The sequence below is a fragment of the Aedes aegypti genome, chromosome 1, assembly GCF_002204515.2.
Source record: "Aedes aegypti strain LVP_AGWG chromosome 1, AaegL5.0 Primary Assembly, whole genome shotgun sequence".
NCBI lineage: Eukaryota > Metazoa > Arthropoda > Insecta > Diptera > Culicidae > Aedes > Aedes aegypti.
The window spans coordinates 11968777-11990251 of NC_035107.1; the positions used below are offsets into that span (position 1 = coordinate 11968777).

A 21475-nucleotide genomic window follows, 5' to 3' on the forward strand; every position below is an offset into this window, starting at 1 on the left:
TTGGTGGGATTTGAACCTAAATTAAATGTGTGATGTTTTCGATGACTCGTCGCGCCTATCCTCCGGACCATGAATGCTGCATGTCTTGGCCGGGAAAATTGTGCAACTTCAAGTAGCGCCCTTTCGTTGCCAGTGATAAATACTGTCGATTTCACTCCAAGTTGGACCGTCCCAAGTGTGTAAGCTCCTTCAAAGTGTGGAAGCAGCTCAGGGTTACGTCAAATCATGATGGTGTTTTTAGTGCACTTTTTCCTTGTGGTTCAAGGAACAAGTGTAACGAATACGTTTTAATGATCTGATGCACGTGTGCACCCTTATTTATCACACTTTTTTGCACTCTATAATTTTTGTGATAGTCCAATTTGGGGTGAAGTGTGCAATAAGTAAGTGGACACGACTGTTGCACTTCCAAGTTTACCACGGCTGTCGCTTTTTTGCTGTTGAGATTTTGTTTTGTTTTCATTGTGTGGGGCTAAATCTTCACGTTTTATGTATCGTTTTAGCGCCTCGGCATATTGAATCGTTGATAGCCGTGTGGTGTACGCACGGGCCTATCAATCGTAAGGTTTTTGGTTCAATTCCAGGTTGTTGTTTGTTTTTTTGTTTTCAAATTCTGGTTTCTCGTAATAAAAATCTACGAATTTCAACAAGATTTCTTGTGGCGAATTTTCATAAGGGATATTTAAGTATTTCTTTATCCTATTTGCCTGAGTGAGGGAAGGTTTGACGATAAATAGAGCAATGAAATCTTGCCATTTTTGTTGCGATGAAGCATTAAGTAAGATGATGCAATGAAGCATTGAATGGTGACCGTATATCACTCATTAATGCACATTTTATTGCTACAATAAAACAATGCTACATTGCATTCATAAATTGGAATTAAAGCATTACTGCACGCATATTGCAGAATAAAAGCAATGATGCATTGCACTCGTTGAATTAAAGTTAAAATACGGTAATACCTTAATGCTTGTGGTTACTTGGGATGTCTTCCATAGTTTTATGTTTTGTGCAAAAAGGGTGCAAATATTGTGTTTAATGATCGTTTTTGCGTAAAATTCGTGATTAATCTTTTATTACCCCACTTGACGGAAATCCTGGCTACGCCCATGGTGCGAAATGATTTTTTATTCATATATGAGCTCTATAGAACTCATAGGGATACTACAAAAATTTCAGGTGTTCCTACCAGAATAACGAGAATACGAGAATACTTACATAGAATACCATATTCATCATAAAAAATCAACACGCTGCCTCACGTGAGAAAATTGAGAGTTTCTCTCACTTATCGCTCTCTGTTACAATCATGAATCACAGCAAATTATGAACGTCTGTTTACAGTGACTCAATCTCATTTTCGTACGGGGCACTGTTTTCATATCAAGTTGGTATAAATCTATTAAATGGTGCATGGACTTCGAAATACTTTATCAATATTGAAGGTTATATGTGTCATCTATTGTCTGGCAATGACAAATTGTATTCATTTGCTTAAATCTTTGGAATAATGGAAAAGTATTGAGATTGTGTCTATAATTGACCCAATAGGGTCCTAAAGCCCTGTCCCAATTTTAGTGCCAAACGCTTAAGTTTAGGCCAAAAACACATGTTTACTCATTTTTTTTTATGTTTTTCGTTTGTTTGAGTCCAAAAAAAAATGTTTGTTTTTTTTAGATTTTGTCACACCCCTTGGCTTAAACTCATATTTTTGGGTGTATTTAGTTTTCCGTGTCCCTTTCGAAATGTCAGATAGGAACAACCCCAGTGCTAAAACTAAAACCCCTGTGGTGTTTTTGTCGACTAAGCGAACTTCAAACATGATCTTAAGTGTCAAGGTTCATTTATTGACCCAATTTTTAAATTGAAGTTTACATATGATAAAGCCGTTATTTGAGCGGGAAAAATTGCTAAAGTAGTTGCAGTAACATGCTTTTCCGTTTTATTAAATCAAAACAAGATTTCATTAAACATTTTAGGACCCTATTTCATATTCGCACACCTACACTGAAATGAATTTTATTGTAGAAACTACTGAATCCATGGTAAAATTAAGAACTGCACCAACCATTTTCAACCGACTACATTAATCTGTTAACTCTACCAAAACATAGTCAACATCACTACACAAGAAAATTTCTTCTGTTGATTTAACCAGAGTTGTAGTATTTTTGACTAGAAACATTCTTGATTTGAGAAGTTTAGCATCATACTTTTGACCACACTTTGTTGTACGGTGGGTGTCACGGATTGAAATACAATGCTTTGTAGTGGATGCTACTATGGACATGGTCAAATTTACTGCACTGCTCAGTGATTTTCACCAGATTATAGTAAACTTAACAGATTTTTGTAGTTGGTTGAAAATCGTTGGTGCAGTTCTTAATTCTACCATGGATTCGGTAGATTATACAACAAAATTTGTTTGCGTGTAACAAAAAAGAAATATACAGCTTTCAAAACTAATTTTTAATGGACTAGATGATTACTTATGCTCTTTGTTGTGTTGTTCAGATGCAGTAGAATACATTTGGAAAATTTAAAAGCGGACATATTTGAAACTTAAGTAAATTTAAGAAAAATACCAGTTTTCCCATGTTATTTGCTAAAATATTCGGTAAGTCGAACAATAAATTGCATTTTTTCAACATCACTTCCTTAAGAATGATAACTGCGAATATTGCACAAGTTTCAAAAAATTATAATCAGTTTTAGAGTAGCTAGGAGTGGATATCGACAACTTATACTTTTGAATCTTAGGTAGTATAACATTTATAACAAATCCAAAACCAAAAATTTTAGTCAATTTCTTTATGTTTGGCTCCTAAATGTATATACATAATCCATAGTTAATGTTCCTATCAAAACATTGCGTAATTATCATTTTTACATTTTACTACCAAACATGATTATAGAGATTTAAGGAATAAATATAATTGCCATAACCGCAACACAAACGTTTTTTAAAGTGATGAAAACAACAGGATACATTCTATTAAATTCAAGTTATTTTGTATTTTTCTTATAAAATCAATAAATTGCAAAATAGGGTGCTATTTTGAATATAATTTGAATATTATTTCAAAGATAATTGAATATTACGATGACATCAATTATGTGAAGGTATGTACAGCGTAGTTTAGGGTACTTTATTGTAAAACGTAGTTCGTAGTTCAAATTATTTTTACAGACAAATTTAAAATTAACATTTACCTGTTGTTTAGAATGAAAATTTGGTTTACATTGATTAAAAATATAATTTTAGAAGAGTTTTGAACTTATGGCACAACAATTTTCAGAACTCAAAAGGGATAAAAACTGTTTATGATTTTTGTAAACTATATATATTTCAACTAAATTTCTATCAGAGCTTACGAGTATAATCTATAGATTGGATCCAATGACAAAAATAAACGTTATTGTTCGAATTATAGGATTTAATAGCAAAAATCATTGGAAAATTGGCCTTTCTCATAACTTTAACCTAAATTTCATATTTGCCCACTAATAAATTGTCCAAATGTATTTCACTACATCTGAACATCATAATAAAGCATTTCAGTAATCAAATAGAGCTTCTAAATTTAGTTTTGAACGTTGTGCGTATGCATTTTGGTAGGTGTACGAATATGGAATTGGGTGGATTTTAGCTGGGTGCTGCGGACAGACTCGAAATGCTTGTCAAACGGGAGCCTAAGTGCCGGAGCCAAACATTTGAAATTGAGGTTATGTTTGTTTCGGATGAATGACTAATGAGAGTCAAGGAGTATTGTATTCTATCAAAATTAAAACCCAAAAAAGTTTTTGTTTACTTTTTCATATTTTACAAGTATAGTTTGAAAATCGATTTTTCTTGCATTTATGATTCTCATACTGATTTGTCTTTATAATTTATGGTTATCACGCTCGACATCATACAGCCATGCTGTCAACCGGCTGTCGAATTCTGATTTACGTGTTTTTATCGAAGCGTAATGCTACAAAGATTCATGTTCAGTGTTATCATTACTCCGAGCAAAAGAAGATGAGCATAAACTCTGATTCAATGTCTTCGTTTTTGTCTGGTTATTATCATAAAGTTTGAGCCACTTTGAGCGGAGAATAAAATCCGTCGGGAAGCGATAGAAACTCACATGATCCTTCCTGTTGCTCCTTCGGCAACCTTTAAGCGAGCATCGTATTGTAATCAACAAGTTAGTTATGAGTAAGAATAGAATAGATAGACAATAATCAACTTTCCGAAGATTTTCATATGATCATATCCATATTTCACTTGTAGTCGATCGAGTCCAAATGTAAACAAACTTTGAGAAAGTCATGGGTGTTTGAACACATTCAAGCTCTCCAGAGAGAGATCGGTGAGCAAAATTTTGAGAGCAGAGAACTTTGAATGACGTTTGAGGGACTAATGCGACAAACACAATTCGTCACAAGAAACATGTTTCAAGATTTGCTTGAAAATAAAAGGGGATTCAGTTCGCAGTACCCAGGATTTTAGACATCAATTCAATACTTTTCTATTAATCCAAACATGAATGTAAATGGAAACATTTTGTGATTGGCAAATAATAGATGACACCTGTTACCTTTAATGTGGATAAAGTATTTGTAGCTCAATACTTCATTTAATAGTTTTTTACTAACTTGATGTGGAAACAGTACAGGAGAATATGAAATTGGGCCACAGTATCATCTTCGGATACAGCTCTGATTAGATTGGAGGGATAACAATGTACGATAAAACCCATCAAAGCTAGCTCCAAACTGCTATTTCGCTGCTTTAGTTGCTACAACTTGCGAAACATTGCTGATCATGGACCGATACAAATGTGATGTGTTTATTCGTTTGCTTTGATCTTGCTTCGAAATCGAATGAAAACTAATTCTGCAATGCCTGGACATGGGACATTATTTTTAAGAAATAAACACGGAGAAAACCAAAAACCCATATTTGAGTATTTTTTAACTTACTTTTGAGTTATTTTTCTCTCCCTATTTCATTCGCTCCTTCTATGGTTGTCAGAGAGCGAAGAGCAAAACAACCCATAAACCGAACCTTTGTGCGTTACCTCAAATTTGAGTAAGTGGCACAGTACTGAAAGTTGAGTTATTTGATCTGCCGATTGAGTGAAAAGAACTTAGCCAGTAGGTATTTTTTCGCATGGCTGCAAATGAAAACAACTTCTACCCCATCAACTCAAAAATAGGTTAACGCACGAACCCCCGGAATTGAGTGGAATGAACTCACTTTTGAGTACTTCATTTTCTCCGTGAACACAAAAGTGACATTACGTATGTATGATGCATAATGGAGTTTCTTTCTATATTAACATACACCAAGCTTAATGATACTTAAAAGTTTTATTATTTACATAAATATTACACAAAAACAAGAGAGAAAATGGCTACGCTATTACACTTTTGCTAAAAAACAAATTGCGAACAGGACACAGTTGCAAGCTTGAAATAGATTTCATTCCATATGAATGATAACGTTGACATTACTCATCGAATAATCAATTACTAGAACTCAATCAATCGTAAAAGTATTTTTCCAGAAAAATATTTCCAGTAGAACCCTTTAAGCTTGCAACAGCCCGTCGCTCCACAATTAACCCTCGACATAACCCCAATAAGTACAAACATATTTCCCTTTCGCGCGAAAACGTTTGAACTTTCCCCACATGGCAGCAAATCTTATCCGACAAGTTCCTGTTAAAAACCGGTACGAAAACTGCATTATGCTTAACGGCAAATCCACTTTGCACAATTCAGTGTCATTCGCGATAATCGTCGCATCAAAGTAGGCTTGAACTCTCATAATGACAACATCAACAATCGTCGCCATTGGTGACGACGACGACGACGACGACGTTGAAGACGATTGGACACATGGAGGAAGTTGCAGCCCGGCATACTTGGATTTGCGCAACCAGCATGGAAACTGGTTTTCAACGGAAAGGAAAACGCTGTCGCGCTGCATGGGGTCGCCGTTTCTTAATCGAAATTTAAAAAAAAAACGATGAACTGGGAAGCGTTTTTGTGTAATAGTTGTTATCTGGTACTAAATGCTCGTTGTTTTAAAATTTCGTCTACTAAAAAAACATTTATAACAAAAGAGGGAAGGAAGAGAGGGGTTGGAAATAACTTTCGATAGGATGAGTGGAAATTTCCGTTACAATTTCTAAAACAATATCAAACAAAAACTCAATAACAGAAAATGGGAGGGGATGACGGATGGCTGATTGATTTTGGAGATGTTAAACATAACCTTGCTAGAGTGTCGATATCATCGCGGTTTTGTGTGGTTTGCGCAGGTGCCGTGGTGACAATATAAAAATGTGTATAATACAATGAGAATCAACAGAAGAAAATGATTTTGACTGAGAAAGACTCTAGAAAAAAAAAGGTACAACAGTGAGTAGTCGAAGATTGGCTTACTAGAACGAAAAATAAAAATAATATGAATTATCTAACTTATAATCTCTGTGTGAAATGGTTTTATCCCGTTTGTTTTCCGCTTTCGTTCGTTCTTTCTCGCTCGCTTTCTCACTCTGAAAGCGTTGTTGCTCGAGTCTCTTTCTCGCATGGCTTCGGCTCAGACGCCTTCAATCTTCTCATCACACGCTCAGCAGTTGTCTGAGTTTATTTTTAGAAAACATGGGATACTCTGCGTGATGAGCGGGAGCTTATTTCTTGAAGCCGACGTTCTCAGGTAATTCGTTTAGGAATTGCTGCAAAAAAGGGAAGGTATCGTTGATTTGAGAAGCGATATTTCGAATGATGTGATCTTACATATTGATGAGGTGAGTGAGATTCGTGACCGTAATCGGCCCACTTGGTCAAGTCGATCGATGGAAGGATTCCACTCTTGCATGGCACTCTTGGATTGCTGTTGGATCGGAAGAAAATGGTGATTAACAAAAACTCATCGAAGATGGCGAGCAATGTGTAAACTTACATTTCATGATCGGGCAACACCATCGGGTAGATTTGCACCGTATCGATCAGATCGGTGTTGTCGCAGATGAGCCGCGCCAGCTTGGCCTTGCGGATCTCCTGCAGCTGTTCGGGCGTGAAGGACGACGGTTGGTTCGGCAGTTCGTACCAGAACCGATCGCCACGGCGGACGTAGCTGAACTGGGTCGCAATGATACAGGCAAAGGTCGGTCCCAACATCGATCCTGGCAGAGATCGTTCGGACACACCGCCCGACCACAGATCCACGTCCGATGGGTGTCTGAGGAATAGAGAACAGTAAATACGAAGTCTGTGATGTAATACTTAGTTTCAACTCACTCGAAGATGCTCTCGTACCGCCGAACGGTCTCATTTGGCATCGATCCGAACAGTTCTTGGAAGGTATCGGCCGTGGGCAGTCCGCAGAACTTTCTGAACTCCATGTATCCGGGGACGCCGAATTCGCGACCGCGCTGCATGTTGAACGATACCAGATCCATACCGAAACGGGCGCCCTCCTTCTTGAACAGATGGTTGGTGACCTCCTGGGTGATCGAGTCGTCCATAGCCTGGGCAACCTGGTTCATCAGACCCATCAGGTACTCGTCGTAGACTCCGGCACGGTACAGATCGTACGGGCGACGAATCAGATCGGACAATCGCTTGGAGGCGATGAACTTGTGAGCCTTGGACCAACGTTCGATGGCCGTCGGCAGCAGCGAGTGGCCAAATCGGAAGGCAGCGGCGGAGAAAGCGTCGATGATGGCCGGGTTGATGTTCTCATCGTATCCATCCCAGTATCCTTCCTTCAGTGGTAGCAGACCGAACTTCTCCATCACTTCTTTGCCGAGCAGAATGGGCAAGAACTCGTTGTAGGTGATGTGCTGGATGATACCGATGTTGATGCGACGAGATTCCTGGAAGAGAGTTTCGTCGTCCCAGTGCGGGTTGATGCGTCCCAGCTCCGTAGCGATACGATTGTGTTCACGAGCCAGAAGGGTGTGCATGCAGGTCAGGACCAGCTGTTCGTTGACTCGGATCTCGCCGGCTTCAAAGCAGAACATGCTCTTGTTGGGACGAGTGCAGCCCTCATCTGGAATGTCCAACTTCAGTGGGAGGAGGTCCTTGAGGCCGTACTCGGCGAAGACGGGGTTCATGCGGAGGAGGCCGTTGTAGCCGGTACGCAATTTGCGGGTGAATTTCTCGTTGACTCCGTAGATGGTGTTTCCGTCGATGACTGAGGTGAGAGTGTTGAACTGTTGACGCGATCCCAGGCGGCATCCGGCGCGAGGAGACGGGAAGCCTCGAACGAAGTCGATACACTTGACGTTGAACAGGCGGTAGAAGTAGTCATCATCTGGGATGCGGATTTCGTTACAGTACGGATGCTTGAGGTGAGGTGGACGCTTGCAGCATTCTTCTGGATCGTTACGGTTGATGGGGTCCAGTGGGGTTCCGGTCAGGGTGAAATCGTGATCCATGAACTGTCCCCATGCGATGACGAATACGGTTCCGGCGTGATCATGGTAGCCCTCATCAGGATGGATGGTGCGCGATACGACACGGGACAACGGCAGTTCATGTCCAGTTACGGAGATCCTGGGAGCGTTGATTCCGTCGGCGTACAGTGGGCCGATCAGACGCTGGAAAGGAGTCATGGCAGCTCCCCACGTGGGGTGTTTCAGGTTGTTACACAGACCATCGACGCGACGGTACTTGCCGGGACGGCACTCGACTCCAGCCAGGAAAGCCGGGCAAACCTCGCGGATCAGAGTCTTGGAGGTGTCGATCGACGGGAGACCCTTCTCAATCTCCTCGTAGGAGAGGCCATATCTAATAATGAGGAAAAGGATTAGTAATCTTGAAGAAGCATTGATGACGGAACTTACGTTCTGGCGAGTTGGATGGAGATGTCCAGCAGCAGCTCGCCGACGGTGGCGATATCTTCGGTTTTCCAGTCTCCCTTGGGTTGCGAAACGCGGATGCGCTTGCGAGCATCCAAGTAGGCTTGATTGATGGCATCGTATGTGATGCAAGACGTTTGCTCCGCGTGCAACGGCGATCTGCAAAAATGAAACGTCAGTTATAAATCAACTCAACCAAATTGGCAACACTGCAGCAACAACTGATACTCACGGCGTGCCTCGGAACAGATTCAGGTTGTAGTCGAAGGCGGACGATTTGCCGGGGCCGCTGACGTAGAGTGCGCACTCCTGTCCATGCTGCTCGAAGGCCAGAAATTGTGAATGGACCACGACCAACGTGGATATGAGCGCTGTTAACCTGCGGAGGCGTAAACGAAGATCAATGGAGGAGACGTTAATAAAAAGTGCAGAACTAACGAGCCGTCGGAAATTTAGTGACCTAGACGGGGAACCGAGAGCTGAGAGCGCGTGGTGCTGTAATTCTTCATTAGGAAGGTTAGCGACGCGCAGATGGTGCTCGGCTTGCGTAAATCTTGGCGCAAATTAGCGTAATGACATTCGCCACAGACTGCTTGGATTGAGTCGGTGATCACACGGTCGGTCGTTCGTTGGTTGCTGCGATTTGACGGCAGATGATGACGAAGCATGCCTATTATGTACTTGAACGATGGATGCTTGTTGCGGTAGGCCAAGAACGCTGCCGCTTACTCAATGGTGCCCTCAAACTGACATTGTAGAGGTCCTTTTGCGGATTGCTTGAGAGACGACGACATTCACCTCACCGATCCGGTGGAACACTAATCTATGCATCTGTAGCAAGACATACGTGAGTGTTGTAATGTGTCATAAATCATGTCGCTCATGTTCCATTCCATTCCAGCGCAGGTACCAGTGGCTTGTTGCTGCAGAAATTCTTTTGAATCTCCACTGATTGCTTTGAGCAATCTTAGCGTGCGCGCACTCGACTCAGTGACTCATTCGAACCAATCGAATGTCTTGCGTCCAATCAGCAACCAGAAGTAGGCTTGTCCCGTCAATGAGTTCTAATCGCTTGCGTTGCGCTAACACGTGCTCGCGCCTGGTTGCTATGACCTAACGCTTGCTTAGTTATTTTCCGTTGAAAATCGACATCGTTAAACAGAACATTGCACCATTATGAAACTCGCGGAAGGAGATGACATTTAACGGACTTTTACTTTTCCATCGGTCGCTTCACAGCTGTATAACCATCTCCCGCGGTCATCGCCACGGTAACCGTTTGCCCCGTGATCGGGCGTCAACGGCGAAAACTCCACACTGAGTTATGCACGCGAGATGCAATTGCTGCTCCCGGGGCTGGCTGGACAACTTTTTCAACCGGCGCGACGGCTTTCCTCCTCCTCCTCCGATTGAGGCACGCACTTCAACAGTAATACCGGTACAATCGGGTTCGGATGGCATCATTCCGCATCCAAGCGGGAAGTCAACCGGGCACCGGCCCCTAGACATCTACGTAACTCCACAAATCCAACGCCGAGGGAAGTCCCCAACGGACGAAGCAGGCCATGTGCGTGCCACGCAGACGCCACTTTCGCTTTCGTGCGGAGCCTACTTGGATCTTTGGCAAATGTTTTCCGAAACAACATAAACAGCGCGTTCGCAATCGCGAAAAACTCCTCCATTAGATGATCTATGGAACACATCGATTCGTTAAAGAGGTTAGGTTTCAGGAGCAGCGCGCGGTCACCTATTCCCGCGAAGCGCGGGGGAAGCAAGATATTGCGCGATCGGAATTTATTATTGAATAACTCTCAATAGTGGCGCGGAGGATCGCACTCTCGTGGCCGATAATACCTACAATGTATGATCGGTTGTTTTTCTTTCGCAATTGCAAGCCCAATAAAAGGCATCTCGAAAGATCACGTTGCTTGTTGCGTGAGTTTGCGATTTTTTTCTTCTTTTCTGTAGCCAACATAAGCGCTTTAGATCGTACCTATATGAGCTTCGATCCACGATGCTGATTGTTGGATGTGCGTGCAATGCTCGAGAGCTCACGAGATTGAAACATTCTTCTCAGTTTGTTACACCGGATAAGTGTAGATTGCGAACGGGTTGCGTTTTCGTTGGATAATTTTCAAAATCAAAAGTATTTGTGTTATGAAATTCTAATGTTCGTTTCTTTGTCATTAGAGTTTGACGAAATAATGACGTAGAAGTCGGACTCAGAACACGTACAACTTCTAGTACTACGTTCGGTTCATCGGTATCGAAGTTTGACATATCGCAGAACATTCTCAGCGTTCTAGATTTTGCTCTACTACCTCACTCACTATAGATTTCTGGGCAGCTGCAAGGAACATTACCAAATTGATGGCTGAAAATCAAAGGAATATTGGTGAGTCTTTTGACTCATTGTGTCGTATTTCCACAGTAACTGTTTACTCACACAAAGCAATGATTTCTTGTTTGTCTATTAGAGTTATAGTAGTGCTTTCTAACGTAAACAACAACATTCAGTTTTCATGAATATTTGACGGGCTTTATGACTAAATAATTTTTGACGGCTTGAGTGGGATTGTAAAGACGAAATAAAGACGTCCATGTTCCTTGCATTTGCGCAAAATTTTATGACACATAAGGTAATAGAGCTAAATCTAGAATATTGTGAAAAGTGTACTGCGCTCTGTCAAACTTGGGTACCTTTTGCAGTACCAAGTGACCAAATGCTGTACTAGAAGTGGTATCCATTCTAAACCCGACTACTATGTCTCTATCCAGCTTTTTACGCTAACTATAAAACTGCGAGGGGTTATTCAATTTTGACATATTTTGCATATATATAGACAGTGTTCATTCGACTGTCAAAAATTTTCACTTTATTTGTTTTCAGCTGTTTTCTTAACCAAACTTGAAAGATTATAATATTTTTCAGTAATTAATATATTAATACATTCATTTTATACCTTTTTAGGCACTGAAGGACAGCACACATATACGAAGAAATTTTTGCTATGCCAGACCAATACGGAATAACACAAATCTTGAAAGATTAATGTGAAACTCCGTTGAATCCACAAATTGTAATGTAAATGTAGTGGTAGGCATAACTTTATTCTCTTGTTTCCGGGTAGTAGTGAAATTTAAATCATATGTACATCGTTGCCAGCAATTGATGTCCATTTTATATATGTGATTGGCGTTTATTTTCAATTCGCTTTCAAACTGCTGGATGTCTTACATACCTTCCAACGACACTGACAACACTGCAACAACGAAAGCGATCAAAAATTAGAAAAATAAAAAAAGTGAAATATTTTAACATCGTGATTGTTGTAAGTTAGCGTTTGCTTACTATTTAGAGCATGCGACTTACCTTGGACTCAACTCAGGGGCGCCTAGCTTCCCTAGCCGAGAGGATTCTTCCGTTGGAGAGAGGGGTCTCTCCTAACCGCCGCCGATCTCCACCGTCACTCACACTCACTTTCCCAGCATCCACCTCAACCCGTAAGGGGTGTCTCCCGGTGGGGAGGGATGCCGAAATGGTTTCGCGCGGGATTTCACAAGATCACAAGATACGGACCGGACCACCGCGGATATGGCCAAACTTCTGTCCGTGGAACTTCTGGCCAAACTCAGGGCAACACAATGTCACACACTGCCACGAGGTCTTCTCCCCTTCAATGAGCACTATGGCACTACTTGGTGTCTAACACTTCCCCCGGGGGCCAACTCAACCGATAATCTTGCCGGTGAGGTCACTAGTTCTTCCACCTTACCCTTCACTAGTTCTTCCACCTTATGCCCGGTCAACTACGCTCCCAAAGAGCGGACACTTTCGTCTCCTCCGGACTTCACACGCGCTCAAACCACTTTTTTTCTGGCTAATCTTTTCCGCACACACGACTGACTTCGTTCACGACTCAAACAGAAGAGAGCTAGCTCGGGTCGCTTGGTCTCCTATGAACCCCCTAGGGCTCCGGCTCGTGTTCTCTCGGGCGGAAGACGACGCCCGAAGGCTGGCATTTTTGCGTTTTTTGGGAAATTGTGTTCTGTCGGAGTGGGGTTGGCGTTTGCGGTTCTTCGGAACACAAGGTTTTTATTAACAAATTTAACAGGTCCTAACTCCTAAACATTCAATAGTATAATATTGGATTTAATTATATGGGACATTTAGTTATAAATGTAACATTTCCCCCGAGGTAGAATAAAAAAAAAATAATGAAATGATTTTTTTTTTTGTTTGAATAGTATATATACAAGAATACCACAAATATTATCTAAACTAACGTAGAACTGGAATATTAAGGATTATATAAGAAAATAAACAAAAGGATAATTAAGAAACAAATGTTGAACAAAAGCAAAATATCGATTTATAAGGTGTTCGATTTGGGTACGCGCAATTGGGGGACCCCCGTGATCTGGCACGCCATCACGGTGAATCCAAACATTTACTATCGACTCCTCGAACACCCGTGCAACTCTTATCTGACCAGAGTCGTGCTGATTGACTAATTATCTTCGTCCCATCTAACCGTCGCTGGTAGGTCGCAGTCTCTTTTAAACTGTCGACAAGGAATATATTTAAATGACGAATCGCCTCCCCTTTTCCTTACCATTCTGTCCCGTCTTATTGCTTACTCGCGAAGGTACATCATACTCGCACTTTGTTTGAACGCTAGAGAATTCCCTAATTTTGGCCATCTTCAGTTTTTTGAAGACACACATTAGTTTTTGCAGCGATCTGTTTTAAGTTGAGAAGGAAACCGCATTTCCTTGATAAAACTTATGAAATATTCGGCCGGCCTAAAAGATGTTCTGAGGTTTTCAGAATGAGAAAATCTCCTAAGCTAATCCTTACCACCCTACTCCCACTGAGAGAGAACATTGGACATTCACATTAGGAGATCTTGACCACTCACAGCATGCAATCCTCTCCCCGAGAGAGGCAAACACTGTCCCGCGTGGCTCGTGAGAGTGAGATTTCGTGAATTTTCCGCCACAGCAAATCAAGTCAATAACATGCGGCAGACAGGAAAGGAAAAAGGAGAGAAAACGACCACACAAAGCATCAACAGGAAACTAGGGCTTAATGTGTTCGGCGGGCCAAACACCCAAGTTTTTCCCCTCGAAGTCTTCGAGTTCGTAGGAGCTAGAACCGCGTTTCGCTACCACGCGACAGGGTAAATACATAGGTGCCAACTTAGCGTTATAGTATTCTCCAGCGTTCGATTGTTTGAAGTTACGGCGATATACACTTTGACCCACTTTGAAATCCTCGGGGCGCGCCCGCTTTCGCAGATTGTAGCGTTGAGCGCTTGACGTGTAAGCTTTCAACAAGTTTTTTGATACCAGGTCGTATATTTCGCCGGCAATCTTCTTTTGCTGGTTAGTTCGTTCTTCCGGTTCGTACTCTTCCTTTCGTCGCATTCGCAGATGATCATCTCCACTTATCGCGATCTCGTGATTACGGGTCACGAAGAAAGGTGTGAAGCCTGTTGCGGAGTGTACCGTATTGTTGAACACATGCTCGATATCGGCAATCTTGGCATCCCAGCCCCGCTGATCCTTTTGGCAGTAGGTCCGTATTGCAGCATTTACCGACCTATTTAGGCGTTCTACTGGGTTTCCTTGACTGTGATGTCGAGAGGTTGTCCAGTGCTTGACATTATACTGTTTCAACAATGCCTCGAATTCCTTCGAAAGGAAGGTCGATGCATTATCCGTCAGGACGATCTCTGGTATAGAGTTCTTCAAGAACCAACCTTCACGAATTGTCTTGCAGAGGTTCCCCGCTTCGATCCTGCGAACGGGGTGGAGCTGACACCATTTGCTAAAAAGGTCTTGCACCACCAGGATATGCATATATCCCGCCTTACTTTTCGGCAAAGGTCCTATGTAATCCATGGCGACGATTTGCCAAGGATGATCGGCTAACTTTTGTTTACCCATCATCGGTATTGTTGGGATGGTGGCTGGCTTACTTTCTTTACAAACGGTGCATTTCTGAATCCACTTCCGGGTCTCAGTGGCCATGTGAGGCCAGTAGTACCGCAGCTGCAACCTGGATAACGTTTTCTCGACTCCGAGATGAAACGACTGTTCATGCTCTTCTTGTATTATCCGTGGACGATTTTCCGGTGGTGGCACCATCTTCCATTCGAACTTTACGTCGAAAGGTTCTTCATCTACCGGGATGTATTTCCATAACTGTCCGTCTTCTAATCGGAAGTCTGGAAAATCCGCTGGTTCTTCCTCTACCTTTCGCACCAATTCCTCGAAAGATGATGTCCGTACCCGGGAAGCCTTTATCGCGCAAATGCTTCGCGAAAGAGCGTCGGGCACTATGTTCTCAGTGCCTTTTCGGTGTACAATGCTCATGTCCAGATGCTGCAAGTCTAAACTCCAGCGACTGAGCCTGGACGATGGGCGCCATTTATTGTTCCGGATATATTGAAGGGCGGAAGCATCGGTCACCAGCGTGAAGTGGCTACCTTCAACATAACCACGAAACTTTTCCACCGCCATTAAAACAGCCAACGCTTCCTTCTCAGTGGCCGAATAATTTTGTTGAGCTGAGTTCAATTTCTGGGATACGAAGCTTATAACCTTCTCTGACCCGTCCTGGATTTGAGTTAGCACTCCTGCCACGGCGCGATCACTCGCGTCCGTCTGAATAATAAACTCTTCTTCAAAATCCGGGTTCGAGAGTATGGGAGCGGTAATGAGACGCTCTTTGATTAGCCGGAATGCTTCGTCCGCTTCTTTAGACCATCGCACGATCTTTGGTTTGCCAGCAAGGATGTCCGAGATCGGCGTGGTGATGGCACTAAAGTCGGGAATGAAACGCCGGTAATAATTTACCATCCCAAGAAACCTTCGCACCTGGCGAATGGTCTTGGGGGGTTCGAAATCCAAAATTCCTTGGACTTTGGAAGGATCGGGTCGGAGTCCGTCAGATGACAGCAAATATCCCAGAAATGGTACTTCAGACCTACAAAATTTCGACTTATCGATATTTATCGATAGGTTTGCTTTCCTTAGTCGGTGTGCAACTTCCTCGAGAAGTCGGATATGTTCCTCGAAACTGTCGCTAGCCACTATGATGTCATCTAAATAGACGAACACCCAGGGTTCTAGCTCTCCAGCTCCGAGGATTTTATCCATCAACCGAGATAAGGTTGCCGGACTATTGGTCAAGCCGAACGGGAGGCGAGTGTACTGAAACATTCCCCGCCCTTGAATGCAGAAAGCGGTAAGAGGCTTCGAGTCTTCACTTAGCGGTATCTGTAAAAAAGCGTCTTTCAGATCGATAGTGCTAAGGTACCTCGTCTTGCCTAAACGTCCCAGTATACGGCCGACGTGAGCCAATGGGTAACTGTCTCGCTTTGTTCGGGCGTTGAGCTTTCGCGCGTCTAAACATAATCGTACAGTCCCATTGGGTTTTTTGATGGGCACTGCGTTGAGAGCCCAATCGGAATATGACTCTTCGATTACTCCTAGTTGCAGAAGCCGATCTATCTCCACGTTCAAGGCTTTACTAATTGTCGGGGAGTATGGGTAAGGGGATACCCGTATTGGTGGAGAATCTTTAAATTCCTCCTTCAGTTCTATGGAGTGTTCGATCAGCGAGGTGACCTCGAGCTGATCAGACATAGCTGGCTTGAAGATTCTCTTAACTTTTTCTAGTGCCGCAACCTGTTCGGAGCTTAGCTCAACGATACGAGGTGGGTTACTATTAGGGCATTCCTCTTCATTCACCAAGAAGAGAATTTCTTCTCCTCTGGTTATATGAAGATCAAAAGCCGTGAAGAAGTCCATGCCGGCAATACATTCGACGGGCAAGTCTTCAACGATTGTGGTCTCAATTATTTTGGTTTGGCCTTCAAACCAAAATGGAAGAAACACACGTCCCACCACGTCCAGAGAATCTCCTGAGGCGCTAGTGAGAGTTAAATTGCTTGGAAATATCTTCGTGGTAGAAGTTTTCCAAAGCGGGGACGTTGTGGCAGAGATCAATGTTCTCTGACTTCCACAATCCAACAGTGTTCGAACCACTGCATCAAAAATTTTTGGTTTTATGTATGGTCTATTATCATTTATTATTGATAAAACTGAGGAGCATTGAAAATCTTCAGTATTATCGTCACATTCGGGTGAGGGCAAATACCCGAACGCAATAAGAGAATCGGTCAAGCTAGAAACAGTTACTTGGAAGGACTCCTGTCCTTCCGACGCTGGGAGTTTTTTGAACAGAACGGACACCGATGTGTGGGAAAACCTAAAAATCCGCACACTTGGCAGTGAACTTTGTAGGGTTGAGTGCACTGACCGGTGAAATGCTGTTGACTTCGGCAGTTGAAGCACACGAATTTCTCGTTCAACGGCACATGTGTACGCAGCTGGCCTTCCAATCCATTATTTCCTTTCTGACTTTCCGGCGCCTCACCTTCACTTGAGTCGCCTTTTTCGGGTCTAGAATCCCGTTTTGTCTTGTCCTCCGTTTTGGGGTTGGGTTGGGTTTTGAAAAACGGTTTTCCTCCGGGTTTTCCTGGATTCGCTCCTTGCTTGGGTCGGAACTGTTGAGTTGAAGCCTGTTGTTGGTTTGAGCCCTTGTTTCCGCCCCTTTGCGATCCTTGACCGTGTTCACGCGACGCCGTGTTGAATGGCGCTGGTTTCCCTGTCGCCTGAATCGCATTGGTTTGGGCATTCCCCTGTGGCTTGGTGAAGAGATATGTGTTTGTTGCGTCGATTTCTTGCCCCGCCATTTGTAGCGAGTACAAATCTGGAAACTCTCGACCAATGAGAGCACGTTTGTAGTCGGCACGCAAGTTTCGCCGCACTGTTTGAGCAATCTCCTCCTCAGACACTGGCTTGGTCAAACTTTTGAACTTCCTCTCGACATCAAGGAAAAACTCCAGAAAGCTTTCGTTTTTCTGTTGCCTACGTTGGTAGATTTCTAGCAACATGAAATGATCCAGGTCCGGATGACGGAACGTGGCCTTTAGGCTATCAATCAGATCGGAGTAGGTAGTGAACCGGTGTTTATTACTGATGAACCACATCTTGGCTTTTCCGGTAAGTAGATTGCCAAATGATCTCAGTAGCTCCGGTTCAGAAATCAATTCCGATTGTGTCCAGTCATTAACTTCCCACAGGAACGTATTGAGTCCGGCACCGCGATCCTCTCCTGCGTAACGCATCGGCCATTTGACAACCGGAATGGTTTTCGATCGGTTTGCCAATGGTACAAAATCCAAATCTTGGAAAGGGTTGAGGGAAGGAGTTGGTGCTGAGGTGTGAGCCCTAACATTTGATTGGGGGAAATTGTTCCTTGCAGAAGCGTAAGGATTTGGCGTTTGGTTCGGCGCAGTCGGGTTACTCCTACGCGGATCCAAACCTACCAAATCAACTGATGTGGGAGTATATCTCAGTGGGATTGTATCGGATAACTGTACAGGGCTGTGTTCCCTAATTGGATTGCCAGATTGTGGGAATGTTGGTTGGTACATCGAGTCTCGATGATTAACCGGGACTGAATGCAAAGGGTTATCGAAGTCTGCGTATTGATGTGTTTGGATATTCGCATATCCAGTGTTGGGATTTGAAAAATTAACCTGGGGTTGGGTTCGAGCATAGTCGTATGGGATTGACCATAATGACGTAATCAACTGTGTATTGGGTACTGCAGAGCCGGTGTTCTGTGGAAGCTGTTGTGGCGTTGCGTATTGATCGAAAACTGGTTGTGACTCCGGATGGTTACCCATTGCATGGGCTCTTACACCTGATACACTGTTCACAATCGACGCACGTATCGAGCTTACTGTGTTCACTGCGCTCGTTTGTACCGTTGCAATACTCACAGATGGCTCCCGAAAATCACTAGGCAATTCGCGAACCGTATCGAATCTAACTTGTCTAGACTGTACCCGCGACGCGACCTGGTATCGTGGTGTTGCCCACGTCATGTGTAAATCACTCCCTGACGCTATGGTGACGATTGGCGCGGTAATCACGGGTGTTACGTTAGGCACTGACACTGAGGTGGCAGAAATAGATAAATTGTGGAAATTTAACTGTGGGTCATTTTCCGCTGCAGTGAGAATCGGATTAGAGACGGGCTGTGTATCAGTTGGTGCTGATATTACCGTTTCAGCTACCAACGAAGTCAAAATCGGTTGTTCCAAATTGATTAAGTCGTGCGACTGTTCTGCCGTTTGAGCTGCTAAACTAGCTGCTCCCTGCTGCTCCAGAGGAACCGTGTTCTGAACAGTGACCGAATATGGAGAGTATAAAGCATTCTCGTTGAAGAATGATACATAAGTTTGTATCACCTTCGAAAACAACCAAGTTGCATCGTTAGCATAACTGCCAACACCAAACGTTCGTTTGAAAAGCTTCAAACGATGATACAAATGCAAGAGCGCCGTCTTGGACATCTGCCTATCGAGTGAACTATCATTTAACTCGTCATACACCCGCTCTAATCTCTCTCTACATACAACGAGTTCAATTTTTGGATCTCGTTTGTACGAAAAGATCCGAATCAATCCATCCGCTTCTTCTCTCAACGCATTTTTGAGCTTCCTACGGTTCACGCTCAAACTACGTTCTCTCTCCTTCATCAAATTCCTGATCTCGAGCTCAAAAACAACTTCATCAGGGGTAAGATAAGTCACACTCATCTCCACCTGATACTCCCTATCCATGTTCATGGTTGACGCAAAGTGCAAAGTCTAAATCTACAAAACTCTAACACTCTCGTTCACTGCGTGCCTGTCAATACGATCAACGATAGATCAAACGAAAAAAACAAGCATGCCCAAAACGTATACGAATATAGATGGATATGGAATATGGATAAACAACTATTGTCTTCCGATCGACGGCACAAATGGTGTGTCTTCTACCCTACCAAGCAGCGTGCGGTTGCAAATAAACCAAAATCTCCTACCTCCAGCACGTGCTATCTACTCTGTCTCTAGCCAACAAATCGATCGTGAGTATGAGTACCCCGCCAGAAAGAAATTAGACGGGTTCAGAATTTTTTTGGTTATTTTAAGAGAATTATTTTTTTTCTTTAAAGGTTCGGTATTCAACCACCTAAAAATATTCCCCTTCTCCAACGAAAAAATAATTCTCGATAAATCGAAGCCTATTTTTTTGTTGGAGCGACAATATGTAAGTTAGCGTTTGCTTACTATTTAGAGCATGCGACTTACCTTGGACTCAACTCAGGGGCGCCTAGCTTCCCTAGCCGAGAGGATTCTTCCGTTGGAGAGAGGGGTCTCTCCTAACCGCCGCCGATCTCCACCGTCACTCACACTCACTTTCCCAGCATCCACCTCAACCCGTAAGGGGTGTCTCCCGGTGGGGAGGGATGCCGAAATGGTTTCGCGCGGGATTTCACAAGATCACAAGATACGGACCGGACCACCGCGGATATGGCCAAACTTCTGTCCGTGGAACTTCTGGCCAAACTCAGGGCAACACAATGTCACACACTGCCACGAGGTCTTCTCCCCTTCAATGAGCACTATGGCACTACTTGGTGTCTAACACTTCCCCCGGGGGCCAACTCAACCGATAATCTTGCCGGTGAGGTCACTAGTTCTTCCACCTTACCCTTCACTAGTTCTTCCACCTTATGCCCGGTCAACTACGCTCCCAAAGAGCGGACACTTTCGTCTCCTCCGGACTTCACACGCGCTCAAACCACTTTTTTTTCTGGCTAATCTTTTCCGCACACACGACTGACTTCGTTCACGACTCAAACAGAAGAGAGCTAGCTCGGGTCGCTTGGTCTCCTATGAACCCCCTAGGGCTCCGGCTCGTGTTCTCTCGGGCGGAAGACGACGCCCGAAGGCTGGCATTTTTGCGTTTTTTGGGAAATTGTGTTCTGTCGGAGTGGGGTTGGCGTTTGCGGTTCTTCGGAACACAAGGTTTTTATTAACAAATTTAACAGGTCCTAACTCCTAAACATTCAATAGTATAATATTGGATTTAATTATATGGGACATTTAGTTATAAATGTAACATTGTTTTGACCACGGTTTTGCTAAGTTTTAAGTTATATCTACCAGAAATGATCTAGTACGTGTTCTTAAATATACAATAAGTGAAAGTAAATCCTGCTGAACGGACTACCTTGCGCAGAAACTAGGAAATTTAGTGAAAAATGTCCTTCGTTTGCAAGTGGATTAGTGTAAACAAGCACCGAAAAAGTCGTCGTGTGTGTTGAAAATGACCACGAAACGTCAAATTTCGAACATAATTAGTTGAGAAAATGAGTAAAATGGAAAGGTAATATAGTTATTACAGTGTTTTAGCAATTTGGCTGTAATTAATCACTGGTAAGTTGCATAACATGAGAAAAAGAGAAAACCGCTTGCTGAATGTGTCTGTATGCGTCAGGAAGCCATCTTCCCTGCCATGTCAAGGATTCTTTCCTATATGTCCTTAAGTTTAATCATCGCTTTGTACGTGATAGTTAGCTGGACTATTATTTTAATAACACGAATGGGGGGACAATTCCAAATACATTTTTGGAATAATCATCCATTGCTAAGGTGGATATTATGTGGTAATGGGGTTGGCTCAAATGTATG

General features: G+C 43.1%; 1 protein-coding gene across 5 annotated transcripts in view; it reads right to left on the reverse strand.

Moving 5' to 3' along the window:
* Positions 1–5345: 5345 nt before the first annotated feature.
* The window catches only part of LOC5574332 (peroxidase), an 81845-nt gene continuing 65715 nt past the window's right edge, over positions 5346–21475 (reverse strand). For all 5 annotated transcript variants that reach the window (XM_021838939.1, XM_021838942.1, XM_021838940.1 and 2 more), the window contains exons 3-8: positions 9100–9246; positions 8853–9026; positions 7303–8796; positions 6965–7243; positions 6799–6895; positions 5346–6737 (exon numbers count right to left, since the gene is read on the reverse strand). In XM_021838939.1, the coding sequence (XP_021694631.1) occupies positions 6693–6737; positions 6799–6895; positions 6965–7243; positions 7303–8796; positions 8853–9026; positions 9100–9246 (2236 nt within the window). In that variant the 3' untranslated portion in view covers positions 5346–6692. The remainder of the gene's footprint in view (positions 6738–6798; positions 6896–6964; positions 7244–7302; positions 8797–8852; positions 9027–9099; positions 9247–21475) is intronic.